The 13,858-nt window shown below is 47.2% G+C and overlaps 1 protein-coding gene across 1 annotated transcript in view; it reads right to left on the reverse strand.

Moving 5' to 3' along the window:
• The window catches only part of SORL1 (sortilin related receptor 1), a 113,923-nt gene that overhangs the window by 18,660 nt on the left and 81,405 nt on the right, over window positions 1–13,858 (reverse strand). Inside the window, 11 exon segments of the mRNA XM_035139112.2 lie at window positions 220–332; window positions 1,334–1,503; window positions 2,357–2,483; window positions 4,969–5,097; window positions 5,665–5,814; window positions 7,725–7,880; window positions 7,990–8,124; window positions 9,076–9,207; window positions 10,468–10,599; window positions 10,960–11,067; window positions 12,476–12,601. Coding sequence (XP_034995003.2) covers window positions 220–332; window positions 1,334–1,503; window positions 2,357–2,483; window positions 4,969–5,097; window positions 5,665–5,814; window positions 7,725–7,880; window positions 7,990–8,124; window positions 9,076–9,207; window positions 10,468–10,599; window positions 10,960–11,067; window positions 12,476–12,601 — 1,478 coding nt within the window.

Here is a 13,858-nt window from a genome sequence, read left to right on the forward strand (position 1 = left end):
TGGCCAGGTCAACCAAATCCAAAGAGGGCTGCCCTTTCAGCTCTAGGAATAAGGCCCCAAGCCAAATTACCTGATTATCATTTTCTTACATGTATTGTTTTTAATTATGTTTTTATGTCTCAGTGCTGCACACTGCCCTGATATTTTATTATATAGAAAGGACAGGAATACTTTTTGTGAGCACACACATTTCTCCGCATCAGTCCAGTTAATACTTACAACATATTCTCTGATCAGGCCGTGGGCATTCGCTGGAGGTGCCCACTGGCAAACCACAACGCCTTCAGCTTCTCTCTTCAGCAATAACTGAAGATGTCGGGGAGGGTCTGGCACTGGGGGGAGGGGGAGAGAGGGGAGGAAAGGTGGGTGGTTATCATTAGTGACAAGGGCAGGGCCGGCCTAAGACATTTTGCTGATTGCACAAGATAGCACCCCTTCCATTCCATGAATATCCCATTGCACAGAAAAGATGTGTCATATCAGCATCTGGCCTATAAATGTTAACTAACCAATGTTAAGTAATAGGTTTTACTGAAAGATAGGTAATGTTATAATGGATTTCCAATTTTACAATATCTCGATTCCACTCTTGGCAGCCTAATAATGCCAGTTTCTGGGAATCTTGCAGGCTTCCTGTAGGCACTTGCTTACTCAATCAGCACTGGCCTCATCCAGCATCACTCTTCTTATGCTCTTATGAGTCTCCTTGGGCACATTTATGTGGAAAAGCAGCACACAAATTGAAATAATAAACAATGCTATCTATAGATGCTGACCAGACTGGCAACCAAATCTTACTTTAATAGTTGTGCGCCGGGGGGGGGGGGGAGAGGCAGCATCCCCCAGTACACTTGAGGGCTACCTTAGGGGGCACAAGGCAGACCACGGGACACACAGAGCTCTTGTCTGTTCCCTGCCCCTCAAAACTTGTTGCCTGAAGCAGCTAATTCATTCTACCTCCCTCTGCATGAGGGGAAAGCATCTTTCTAATCAAGTTTTGTTCACTGAAATTATGTGTGAAATAGCGACGCCACCCTGAATCACCACACATAATTTCAAGCCTAATTTCAGCAGGAAGAAGGACAGGCACCGGCACCCCGTGAGCAACAGGGTACGCCCCTGTTAGCAGGTGTGCAACTGTGTGTACCGCGCTGGCAAACTGAATGAGCCCATCTCACACAATGCAGAAAATTGCAAAATAATGCAAGGGCAATGGATCGTGCAGAAACACTGCAAGCCACGTCCTCTGTAAATCGGTGCTTTGGGCTTAACAAAGGCACCTTTCATTCTGTAATTAATTCCACGTGTGCCACAAACGAGCGAGCTGACTTACGTCCTTCCGGGGTACGCAAGGTGATGAAGTCGTTGGTGTTGTACGCTTTGCTCAGGCATTGAACCTGCACTTTGACCTGGTACGTGCTGTCTGGCTTCAGGACTTTCAAGACGCTGTTGGTTTTGTTGCTGTGGGTTTCTAAGGATTTCCACACGCTGTCTCCAACCATCCTAGATTTGGGAGTTTCAAAGAAGCATTAGCAACACTGCTTAGAAATTTAAATCAGGCAGGAGCCATTTCAGCAGCTAGACATCATGCTCACACAAACATAATCCATCACCAAATTCTACTGTGGGGGCATGGCCATTTTGGTACTGTTACGATGTTGGCAAGGCATGGTCTAAAACAGGAATGGGGAGTCTGTGACTCTCCAGACTATGTTGAACGACAACTCCCATCATTCCTGATCAGGCTTGGCTGGGACTGATGGGAGCTGAAGTCCAACAACATCTAGAGGGCCGAAGATTCCCCATCCCTGGTCTATCTAAAAGGAGCACCTATATCAGGCACAACCAAAGGATCTCCATTGCCCTTTACTAGAACCCTGAGACCCACCAACCAAAGCCATGGCTGGGGGCAGCTATATGCAAAATGTTGATTCAGGCAGCAAAACCTAAAATGGGACACAAGTTGTTGTTTTTTAAAAATGTATTTTAAGTCTGAACAGAGAAGAAGCAATACATCTCGCCAAGAGCATCATTTGGCCAAGCCCTGAATAGAGATCCATTCCTTAACATCATTCCACAGCCAAAATCAATTCTTTTTGACAACTTGTTTGGGCTACATTCAACTCTTATAATCATCTTTATCCCTCTTCTCCTTCTGTTGCTTCCCCCCCCCCCCTGTTTACATTGTAGTCTCCTTGGGGGCAGTGCCCTTGATTCTGTTTGCTGCAAACGGACCTCTGTAATTTGTTCATGGTATAATAACAACTCACTAATAAGCTCGGATTTAATTAGGTGTTTGCACACACAGCCTGATTTTAATTATGACTGTTATGCTAAAGCTGCCCAGCCAGGCTACCTGTAATGGATATTGTAGACGCAGGATGCAAGGGGCATCTTCTTAGGGCGGGTCCAGGTTAAAGTGATGTTGCCGGAGAAATCGGCTGTCCATTGGAGGTTCTGCACTTTATAGACAAGAGTGTCATCTAGGGAAACAATGTAAAAATTCCAAGTTTGGCAGAGGCTAGGGAATGAGTTTACACAACGCCTATCACAGCCCACAGTGACCAAGTGATGGGTCAGCTTTTAACACCAGGCTTTCTCAACCTCGGCCCTCCAGATGTTTTGAGACTACAATTCCCATCATCCCTGACCACTGGTCCTGCTAGCTATGGATCATGGGAGTTGCAGGCCAAAAAACATCTGGAGGGCCGAGGTTGAGTAAGCCTGTTTTACAACAACCACATTGGGTGCATCTTTGCAGATGGGGAGTGTAAGAATTCTCAATCTCTCTTGAGTATTTTAAGTACGTAGCTTTTGCATTCATCTGCATTCATCTCTCTTGAGTATTTTAAGTACGTAACTTTTGCATTCATCTGCATCCCATCTGAATTCATCCGTCAAGTTCTGCATGGGGGGGGGGGTGGCTTTTAAGTTTGCAAACCTGGCACTCTCCAGATGTTTTGTACCACAATGCCCATCCGTCCCAGCCAGGGCGCGGGACAACATATGCCATTGGGAACAGCGCCGGTTGCCCCACTTCAAAAGTGATATTGTAGAGATGAAGACCCTTCATAAAAGGGCAACCAAGCTGATCGGGAGGTGGGAGCACTTCTGCCACGAGGAAATGCTACGTCGTTTGGAGCTTTTCAGGTTAGAAAAGATGTGAGGAAGGGGATGCGACAGAGGTGTATATAGAATTATACCTGATTCAAAGAAAATATAAAGAGGCAAGTTTTTCTCCCTTTTTTGTCATTCCAGATGCTGGGGTCATCATGGAAGTGTCAGGACAGGCAAAAGGAAATTCTTCTTCACACAGAACATAGTTAAACTATGGAATTCACTTCTGCAAAAGCTACTGGCGATAGCCACTAATTTGGATGGCTTTAAAAGGCAGTAAATGCCAATGAGTACCTTATGCTAGGAATCACAAGCAGGTAGAGAGCTGTTGCACTCTCCGGTCCTGGTTTTGGGCATCTGGTTGGCCACTGTGAGAACGATGTTGGATTAGATGAGCCTTTCAGCCTGATTCAGCAGGTCTGTACATATGTCCTTATGTTCACAGGTCAGCTCAAAGTCTCTCCAAGCATCAACGGGAGGTTGCAAAGCCTCTCAAAGGCAGTATGCACTCATGAGGGTAACACAAAAGTGCTATATGTGTGTGTGTCTCTTTAGAATTCTGGCCAGCCTGCCGATCTCGGTGTCTTGGTGGGTGAGCCAAGTCTGGGCAGCCTCTCCAAATCAATATTTAATTAAAGAACTAAAAACTGATTGATGCTCAGCCCCCCCTGTGCTTTAGGAGGAAATTGGTTGAATCCCAAGGTGGAGAGGTGTAGTAGGGGCAGAGAGAGAAAGTGATCGATAACTATTAGTGTGACTATTATCTAAGCCATAATGAATTGAGGGTCAGGGATTGTGCTGACAGAACAGTGTTCTGCCAGCAAAGCAGATGCATTGGAGAAGGAGGAGAGGGGGGATCTGTCAAGACAGCACCTTAGCACACAAGGATTTTGCCAGGGTCCATGGTCCACCTAAGGCCCAGAAGGGGTCCGAAACTGACCTGCAAGGCATTGTTCATCAGAACATAAGCAGAGCCTGATGTATAAAGGCCAATGGCCCATCTAGTCTAGCATCCTGTTCTCACAGTGGCTGCCCAGATGCCTATGGGAAACCTGGAAGCAGGACGCCAGCACATGAGTGCTCCCCCCTCCTGTCGTTCCCAGCAATGGGAATTCAGAAGCATCGCTGCCTCCAATTGTGGAGGCAGAGCACAGCCATCGTGGCTAGCATCCATTGAGTCATACCCTCCATGGATTCATCTAATGCTATTTTAAAGCTATCCAGGTTGGTGGCCACCATCGCCTTCTGTGGGAGTCCCACAGTTTAACTATGTGCCGCATGAAAAAGTGCTTTCCTTTTTATCCATCCTGAATGTTCCGACGTTCAGCTTCACTGGAGATTGCATTGTTACGAGAGAGGGATAAAAACTTCCTTCCACCCACTTTCTCCACGCTACTCATAATTGCATGAACTTCTATTGTGTTGCCTTTTACTCGCCTTTTCTCTAAACTAAACAGTCCCAATTGCTTTATCCAAGCCATGCCCGTCTGCCCTTCACCCAACGTCATCTAAAGAAGATCTTGCAACCAAGAGCCTTCGGGTACACACCCAAATTGCTCCTTGTCCCAACCGGACTTGCATTTGATGACTTGCCTTTGGCACCAGATGCAAACCCTGCTGGAACTGGTTCCACCCAGGAACTCCCAAGCACAACTAGTCCCTGCCAAAAGTGAGGGTTGCAGCTGTGGCTGGCTGCACTTGGGAGTTCCCAGTTCCCAGAGCTGCAGTTGGGAGAGTTCCCTGAGAGCTGCAAGGTCTGCCGTCAGCACCAATCTGCTGACCCACTACTCCACTGAAACACAAAAGGTGTTGCAAAGCGTCTTATGGTCCTAGCAGGGCAGCATGACTTACCGGTACAGTTTCCTTCGTCGCTGCTATCCGAGCAATCCAGGAACCCGTCACATCTCTCCGTCATCGTGATGCAAGCCTCTCCATCTTCACACTTGAACCCATTAGGGCACGACAAGGTGCTGTGAGTAGCTGGAACACAGAAAGAATAAGGCCGTGCACACATTACCATTTACTCTGCCTGCGGTGCGTTCCCACCGCTGGTGTTTGAAGCCGAGTACGCATGACGTTAACCACAATCCGCAAGTATCCTGTAGTTCCTTGAGAAATACTTCTGTTTGGTGCACTTTCCCTCAAAACAGCTTACGTCCCATTTGAAAATGTAAGCTGCAGTTAAGAGGAGGTGTGTACAGTTGAAACGGTCACTGCACATGTGCAGATGACAGCGCAGGTGCAAATGGAGGCATCAATGAATTGAGGTTTGGGGGCAGGGGGTTGCAGGCACAGGGAGACAAATCGGGTAAATGTTCCCTTCCCTATCAACAGCAAGCAAGAGCACTTCACTTGCAGATTTGAACATCTCGCTAGGAGTGAGCCATTGCTTGGATATCCACAGGTATCTGTGGCCCTTGTGCCTTGTGCATAAACAGCCACAGAAATAAAGAGGCACATTTTGCACAATCTGAACCAGAGTTTTAGGAGGGGGGAGGGCAAGCTGGTAGGGGTGCTCTGCTCAACACAATCCCGATAAGCACTTACGGCAGTTCAGCTCATCAGTGCCATCCTGACAGTCTCTCAAGCCATCGCAGCGCTTCCAATTTGGGACACATTTCTTCATCTGCTGGCACTCAAACTCAAATCGACTGCAGCGTCCGGTGACACTGGGCGACGTTGAAGTTGCACCAATTGCTGGGCAGGGGCGGGGGGAGAGAGCAGCATATTTTTAAAAACCCACATTAGAAGCAAAACTAGATTGTGCATCTTTTATGTGCATTTCACTTTTATGACTTTCACTGGTCAAAAAAAAAAGTTGGTTCGCTTTCCTTACCACCAGATGGCAGCCTCTGCCTGCCGTGAGGGATGAGGACAATCTACAGCAGCCTCAAAAAAAGGCTGAGCCAAGACTTCGTCCACCCTGCTAATGGGCTTCAGAAGGGTGGAGTGCTACTCCAGAGGAACCTCTGTCTCTGTTGCCACCTGCTGCTCCCCTAAGTCAGGTTTCCAAACTTACTTACTTCGGGGAAACACCTTCTGCCCAAGAACCCTAGGAAACTTTCTGGAATCGTTCTAAAGAGCTCACTCAATCCATGTGGGCTGCTGAACAGACCCATGTGAACGAAGAGCAAATCCCAGGACACATCCAGGCCACGGAGTGGTTTAACAACCAGTCCCTCTTCACAGGGAAGTCTTGAGAATTGTAGCTCTAGGAGGTGGGGAGCTCCTAACAATTCTCAGCATCCTAAGCAAACTAGAGCTCTCAAAATTACTGGGTGGAAAGCTATGACTGTTTAAAGTGGCGCCATAGCACTTTAAATGTATGGTGTGGACGTGGTCCCAGGCAGAATTTTTGGGGTTGCATACTGCAAGGAGATGTTAATGGTGGAGCCAGCCTGCCATTCCCGATCAGCTCAGGGAATCCCTGGACAAGCTTCTGAGTACGCCAACCCCTGCCTTCAGTGCTCCGTATTGTGGGATGTAACAGCACAAAAGCAGTCAAATACAACATTTCCTGTTTGCCCAGAGTGGACACACAGGGGAATGTTGCTCCAGCCGGGAGGACTTCCTGTCACACCTGGTCTGGAGCATCCTCCCCCTGCGTGTGACCAGGTAGATGGGCATGACCCTGGCAGACCCTACAAAAGGGCTGGTCATGCAGCCATCTTCCTTTTTCGCCTTATTCCATCTTGCCTTTTGCTGTGTGCTGACTCTCAGCCAGGAGCACATGGGCTCATCCCTCACAGAGGATGAACCCACACTTTTCTCTGCAACTGTAACTGTAACTACAAGCTAAAGCCTGCCTTCAGGACCGTACTGTGAACTGGATGTAAATAAACCTTATCATTACATTTAAAAGAAGACTGTTGTGTCATTATTGTTTTTAAGAGGGAACTAAAGGGGATTTATAGGGACGCGGGCGGTGCTGTGGGTTAAACCACTGAGCCTAGGGCTTGCCGATCAGAAGGTTGACGGTTTGAATCCCCGCAACAGGGTGAGCTCCCGTTGCTTGGTCCCAGCTCCTGCCAACCTAGCAGTTTGAAAGCACGTCAAAGTGCAAGTAGATAAATAGGTACCACTACAGCGGGAAGGTAAACGGCGTTTCTGTGTGCTGCTCTGGTTCGCCAGAAGCAGCTTTGTCATGCTGGCCACATGACCTGGAAGCTGCACGCCGGCTCCCTCGGCCAATAACATGAGATGAGCGCCGCAACCCCAGAGTCGGTCACGACTGGACCTAATGGTCAGGGGTCCCTTTACCTATTTAAAGGGGGTTTACCAGGAACAATCCAATCTGGACAAGCCAGACTGGATCGCTAAACTCAAATGGTTCTAACGAATCCATCAACTAGCTTCCTGCAATGTGCAAGGGAATGTGCTCTGCTTCTAGCTCACTAGCGTGAGTGAGGAAGGATAATATTTAATCAACATTTCCTCTCCTACTATCCTCAACATTCCCACACATGTGACCCCTTAAGCTTTCTCCTCTGTCCCTTTTCAATGCAATGTAGACCACAAGCCCAGTGTGGGGCGGAGGGGGGGGGGAGGCAGATGAAGAAGCTGTATAAAAATTAAAGCAGGAGCAGCCCTTAGCAAGGGAGCCTTACGTGTTGTGGGGCAAGCATCCTCGTCAGAGCCGTCTGCGCAGTCCCGGTATCCGTCGCAAACCCAGCTGTTCATGATGCAAGCACCGCCATTGCACCGGAAGTGGTTAGGCGAACACGTGGCAGGGGCCAAGGTGGTGACGGGGACGACGGCTGAACCTAAAATTAAACCAGTAAGACAGGATCTCATCAAGAACAGCCTAGCACAACCTGACTGCGGGTCTAGCAAGTCCTCCAAACAACTCCTTCCTTTTGCTCGCTTTCTTACCTCCGCAGGCCTTCTCATCAGACCAGTCGCCGCAGTCGTTCTCTTTGTCACATTTCCACCTGTTAGGGATGCAGTGCCCGTTGTCACACTGGAACTGATAGTACCGAGAGCAGTTTGGGGCTTCGGTTGGGTTTTCTGAGGAGGACAAAGAGTTCCCATCATCTCCTGCCTACTAAGTGCAATTGAGTCAGCACAGACTAAAAGAAACAAAGGCTTAAAACCTTAAACTGAGGCCTCATCAGCATTAAACGTTTAAAGCAGTTATCACACCACTTGAAGCAGGCGTGATTGAATCCCGGGAGCTGTAGTTTGTTAAGGGCATTGGCAGTTGCCAGGAGGCCCTTATTCCCCTCACAGAACTACAATTCCCAGAGTGCTTTAACAGTCCAGCTCTCTTGAAACTCTGGAAATTGTAGCTCTGTAGGGAATTGCAGGATTTCATTGCAGCAATCAATACAGATCTCCAAGTATTGCCTTCCAGCTAGATCTGCAATTTTCTGTGCAAGTACACAGGCAAGTGATCTGTCGTGCTTCTTCTTTTAGAGTGTGTTTACCCTGAAGTTCCACGGTAGATAACAGAACTTCCACACTATTCCCTTGAAACGGAAGAATCTTGAGTTTTTCAGTGTTCCCTAAATGCTTAGCACCCTCCTAGGTGCTCTGCCCAAACACCTTCTCCAGAGTGACCCTAGGAGCCAATCCTCAGTGGCTGGCTGACTTCCTGTCACTCTGATTGGCACCAACCGGCACAAAGGGTGAGAATGCTTCATCTCAAGTGGTTTAAAATGCTCCCCTTTCATGCTAATTGGGCGACTCTTGGATGCTGGAGACAGAAATAGTAACGGTCTGGATCTTCAGCCTCCTGCAACCAGGGGCCATTACACCACTGATGAGGAGACCCTGCCCCAAACAGGCCCAACCCTTGGGTTCTAGCTCCATAGGGGGCTGCTCCTCATCCATTTCCATGATCAGAGGAGAGAGAGAGAGAGAGAGAGAGAGGAGGAGGAGGAGGAGGAGGAGGAGGAGGAGGAGGAGGAGGAGGAGGAGGAGGAGGAGGATTCCTTTTTCTTTCCTTTTTCCACTCACCACAGTTTGCCTCATCAGAATAGTCCCCACAGTCATCCATGCCATCACATTTCCACACCAAACTAATGCACACACCATTTTGACACCGGAAGCTAAACTGGTCACAAGTGTGGTGGAACTCGGGGTCTTGGGCTGCAAGTAAAAGAATTGATTTTGTTGTTTTAGAAACAACCACGAATGGTATTTATCCAAGTCTGTGCCTCCTTGGCGATTGCTGCTGCCTCCCCACCTAGCATATGTAAGAGCTGCAGTTATAAGGCAATGTTTTCATATTCCACCCCATCACTGCCTCTTCCATTTGGTATACATGTGGACAAGGCAGAAGAGAGCCTATAGAGTGCTTGCTGAGGCTGTGTTGGGTCCTCCCCTTTCAGCCTGAGCATCTGTATTATGCTAAAATACACAGTGGCCCAAACCACCCTGCAACCCTCGGCAACGTCCAAGAAAAAAATGTAATAAAAGCCGTAAAAAAAATATTTTTGTGTGTCATGAGTTGTTAACAAAAGCACATGCATCTGCTAGTGTACTGATTTTGTTTAATATTAAACGAATCAAATCTATCTGTATATCAATTGGATTGATTGTGTGTATATTAATTACATGCATTGTGTATATTAAATGATATTAACTATACTGTGAACACTTTTAATTTATGATATGGAATGATAATAATAATAAGTTACTGTAGAGCTTCCGACTCATGTTGAAGACCCCTTTTCATTTCAACAGTTTTCTCCTTCTGATTTTATGGTTAATTTTAAATGATTTTTAGGTTGTATCCCTTTTGTATGCTGCTTAGAAACTGCCATACTAAGCAATATATATAAATCATCAAAATAAATAAATACTATGTGATTCTGCAATCACACGTTACAAGCAATGGGGCTAAATCCAGCAACTGGGTTATCTAACGCCTAGTGTTTGTATAGTGCTTCAGAGGTTGTTCAAAGGCTGCTTCGCATATATTATCTTCTTACCAGAACCTTGTAAGGCAACAGAGTATAGAGCTGAGCATATTGTGTAAATGTAAAAATTTGCACCTGTGGCTTAGCCCACTTTTGCCTTTGGCCCCACCCACATTGCCATGTGGGCCCCTGGAAGCTTGCCCAGAAAGAAATGTGCCCCCCAGGGCTGCAAAAGATTCCCTTCCTCTGCATTGCATTGACTCAACAGCACAGAAACTGGAGATTCTGTAACGTCTCTACAATTGCTTAATGAGAAAGCCCTTGAGGCTCTTTATTTCCAAGACAGGAAGGTTATATGAGAAAAGTGGACCAGCTGCTGTTGCAGAGTGCTTAATTACCATGGTGCCCAAGCCTTGCCCTACTTTGGGGGGGGGGGGAAGCAAAGCAAAACAATTTTAACAATGCCATTCTCGGTTCCTATGCTTACAGCATCCAGCATAGGCAGAGTCTTCATCTGAGCCATCTCGACAGTGCACGGTGCCATCACACACCATGGAACGCAGCAAACACTGCTGCCGATTCTTACACACGAAATCCATGTAGCGTGTACAGATGGGCTCTGCAGACAGTCAAGCAATCAGACAGAAAATAGAGAATTTTAAAAGGTGAAGAGAATCAGGGTTGTGTTTTCCTCCCCTGCCCCCAACCTTCCCAACATGTCCAGTGTTCTCCTTTAGAATGGACTCTCCTTTTGCTATTTCCTTTGGCTCATCGCTTGCTTGTTCAGTGAATGGCCTGTTTGCATGTAACAGTAAACCATGGTTTAATAAAACCGTGGTTAATTATTAGACCGCTGCTTAACATTATGCATGAAGCCTGCCCAGGGTTTAAAGTGGTGGGGCAATTTATCTCCTGACATTCCTGGATCACCACCAATACCCCCTATCATCCCAGCGCACAACCCCACAGGCACACTCACCACAATGCTCTTCGTCAGAGCCGTCAGAGCAGTCGCGGAACCCATTGCAGCGCTTGCTGGAAGGGATGCAACCCCCGTTAGGGCACTGGAAGCCGTTGCACTTCTTCTCTGCTCAGTTCAGTTCAGTTCAATTGCAATAACAGAACAAACACAGCAAATATTCAATGATGAACAACTTCCAGGGTGTGCCACCATAGATCCAAAATGTTCCACCAAAGCGGGGCCAGGTAGAGAATTAAATGGCTGGCATAAACATCAAGCCCAGACCAAGAGTGAACACAAAAGACTTCCTTCACCAGCAAGGATGAAATTGCAGAAATTGGATCACTTATATCTATATCTATCTCTATCTATCTATCTATCTATCTATCTATCTATCTATCTATCACATTTATATCCCACCTTTTCTCCAACCAGACCAAGGTGATCTTTATCACCACAACAACCCTATGAGGTAGGTTAGGCTGAGAAGCAGTGACTGGCTCTAAGTCACCAAGTGAGCTTCACGGCTGAGTAGGGATTTGAACCCTGGTCTCCCAAGGTCCTTATCCAACACTCTAACCACTACACCACACTGGCTCTAACCAATGGCCCCTGAATAAAAGAAGAGGGTTGGGTTTTTCACAAGGTTCACCCAGGACTCCTCTCTTCCCATTCCCTAACCAAAGGATAAGAAACAATGGAACAGGAGTTTTTAAAAAACCAATCCAAGGTTTCTTCCAAGACATTTGGAGTTCTTTTTAGGTGTACCTTAGAGGTCGGTGGATTGTGGACGTTAACAAAGACACAATGCAGGTCATGTCCGAGTCCCATCAAGTCCAGCATCTGGTTTTCTACAGGAGTCAGCCTGATGCTGCTGGGAAATCAGCCTCAACAGCTGTTCAGTGGCATTCAGATGGACTGAGTTCTTGGGCCTAGGTCTTGGAAGATGGAGACCCATGCCACCATCATGGCCAATAGGTAGACCAAATTATGCTGCAGTCCCAGCCAGCATGGAAAAAGGTCAGGGCTGGTGGGAGTTGTAGTCTAGCAACATCTGAAGGGCCAAAGGTCACAAGGGGCCATGAAGGGCAAAAGCTGGTCTAAATGCTGAGGTGGGAATGAGTGGGAGAAGTACTTCACTCCACATTCTCTCTTCTGGAAAGGGACAAGTGAAATCATACCTGGGAAGGCCAACCCATAGCATGTTCCACCCTTAGATAAAGTTAAGGCTGGACTGAATGAGAGAAACCTTCTAATAGGGCTGGTGTGGCCAACATGGCACCCTCCAGATGTTTCAAACTGCAACTCTCATCAGCTCTGACCATTGGCCACGAAGGCTGGAGCACATGGGTGTTCTAGTCCAATAACATCTGGAGGGTGCCATGCTAGCTAACTCTGCATAAAGGGACCTAGTCCTTAGCCAAACATCCCAAGGCTTCCTTCTCTCCTCGAGTGTGCTATGGACTGTCCATTTAGGCAGAGGGAAACCATCTTCCATCCCCCCGCCCAGTGCAGCCGAGAGCCCCTCCCATACCACAGTTGGTGGGGTCCTCATCAGATCCATCTTGGCAGTCGGCATCACCATCACATGCCCACCTCTGGGGGATGCAGTGCCCATTATGGCACTGGAAACTGGAGGCTTCACAAGTGTGGTACACTGCTGAAAAGCAAAAACAGTGGAGACTCTGTTGAGAGGTGAAGTGGTAAGAACATAGGAAGGTGTCTGGCACCGACTCAAGAGCATTGATCCATCTGGCTCAGTATTGCCTACGCCCATCAGCAGCAGGTCTCCAGGGCTTCAGGAAGGAGTCTTTACCTGCCCTACATGGAGATGCCAGAATCAAAGAACTGCACAATTGGAAGGGTCACCTAGTTCAACCCCCTGCAATGCAGGAAAAACAGTTAAGGACCTCTTGAAAGATGGCCATCCAACCTCTGTTGGAAAACCTCCAGCGAAGACCTCCAACTGTCAGAAGGTTCTTCCCAATGTTTAGTTGGAATCTCTTTTCTTGTGATTTGAATCTACTGGTTCAGGTCCTACCCTCTGGAGCAGCAAAAAACAAGCTTACTCCATCTTCCATGTGACAGCCTCTTCTGATATTGGAAGATGGCTATCGTATCACCTCTCAGGTCTTCTCTTCTCCAGGCTAAACATATCCAACTCCCTCAAACCACTTCTCGTAAGATTTGGTTTCCAGACTCGCAGTTGATTACAAAGAACCTTACAAGGGTATATTTTAACGGTCTAACAGCCTACATTGCCACATTTCCCTTGCTTCATGATTTTAAATCTCTGCTGGGGTTCTCTCATCAAAGAGTACTTTCCCAAATGTGGATCTTGGCATCCAGGAATACTCCTTTTATATAACCCCCCCCCCCCACTAAACCAACGTATCAAAAGGAGGCATGTTCAATGATGGAGAGGCTGAGCCAGCGCAAACAGGGACTAAGCAGGAGAAGAAAAATGTATCCTGTATATTGTGGGGTTTTGAGGTCTACATACTGAGACCTTTTGCAGGTGCCACAGGAGGAAGGCACAAGGCTGGCTTAAGGAAGCAAAAGCTGATGAGCTTTTAGGATTTCATATTGTCAGTGGGTAGGCAGAAAGGGACAGGCTGCAGTTTATTAGCTCCTCATGCAAATGGACCTTGCCCTGGCTCTTAAGCCAGGACTCGTCTATCTCGTTTTGGTGCACCTTTACCTTATTTTTAAATAAATTGCCAGGACTCTATTTATCAAGAAAGGAAGTAACGTTCGCCATAATTGAATTGCACGCTACTTACTGCCAACATGCAAGTGACGTGCTTCCTGATATTCTAAGCTGCTATGCTCTTCCGGCAGTAATATTCTATTAGGAATTACTGTGAAATGCAATTATTTTTGATAAGAGGCATGAATTCAGCCTGCACAGCCGCCA

This window comes from Zootoca vivipara, chromosome 15 (genome assembly GCF_963506605.1).
Source record: "Zootoca vivipara chromosome 15, rZooViv1.1, whole genome shotgun sequence".
In the NCBI taxonomy this organism is placed as follows: Eukaryota; Metazoa; Chordata; class Lepidosauria; order Squamata; family Lacertidae; genus Zootoca; species Zootoca vivipara.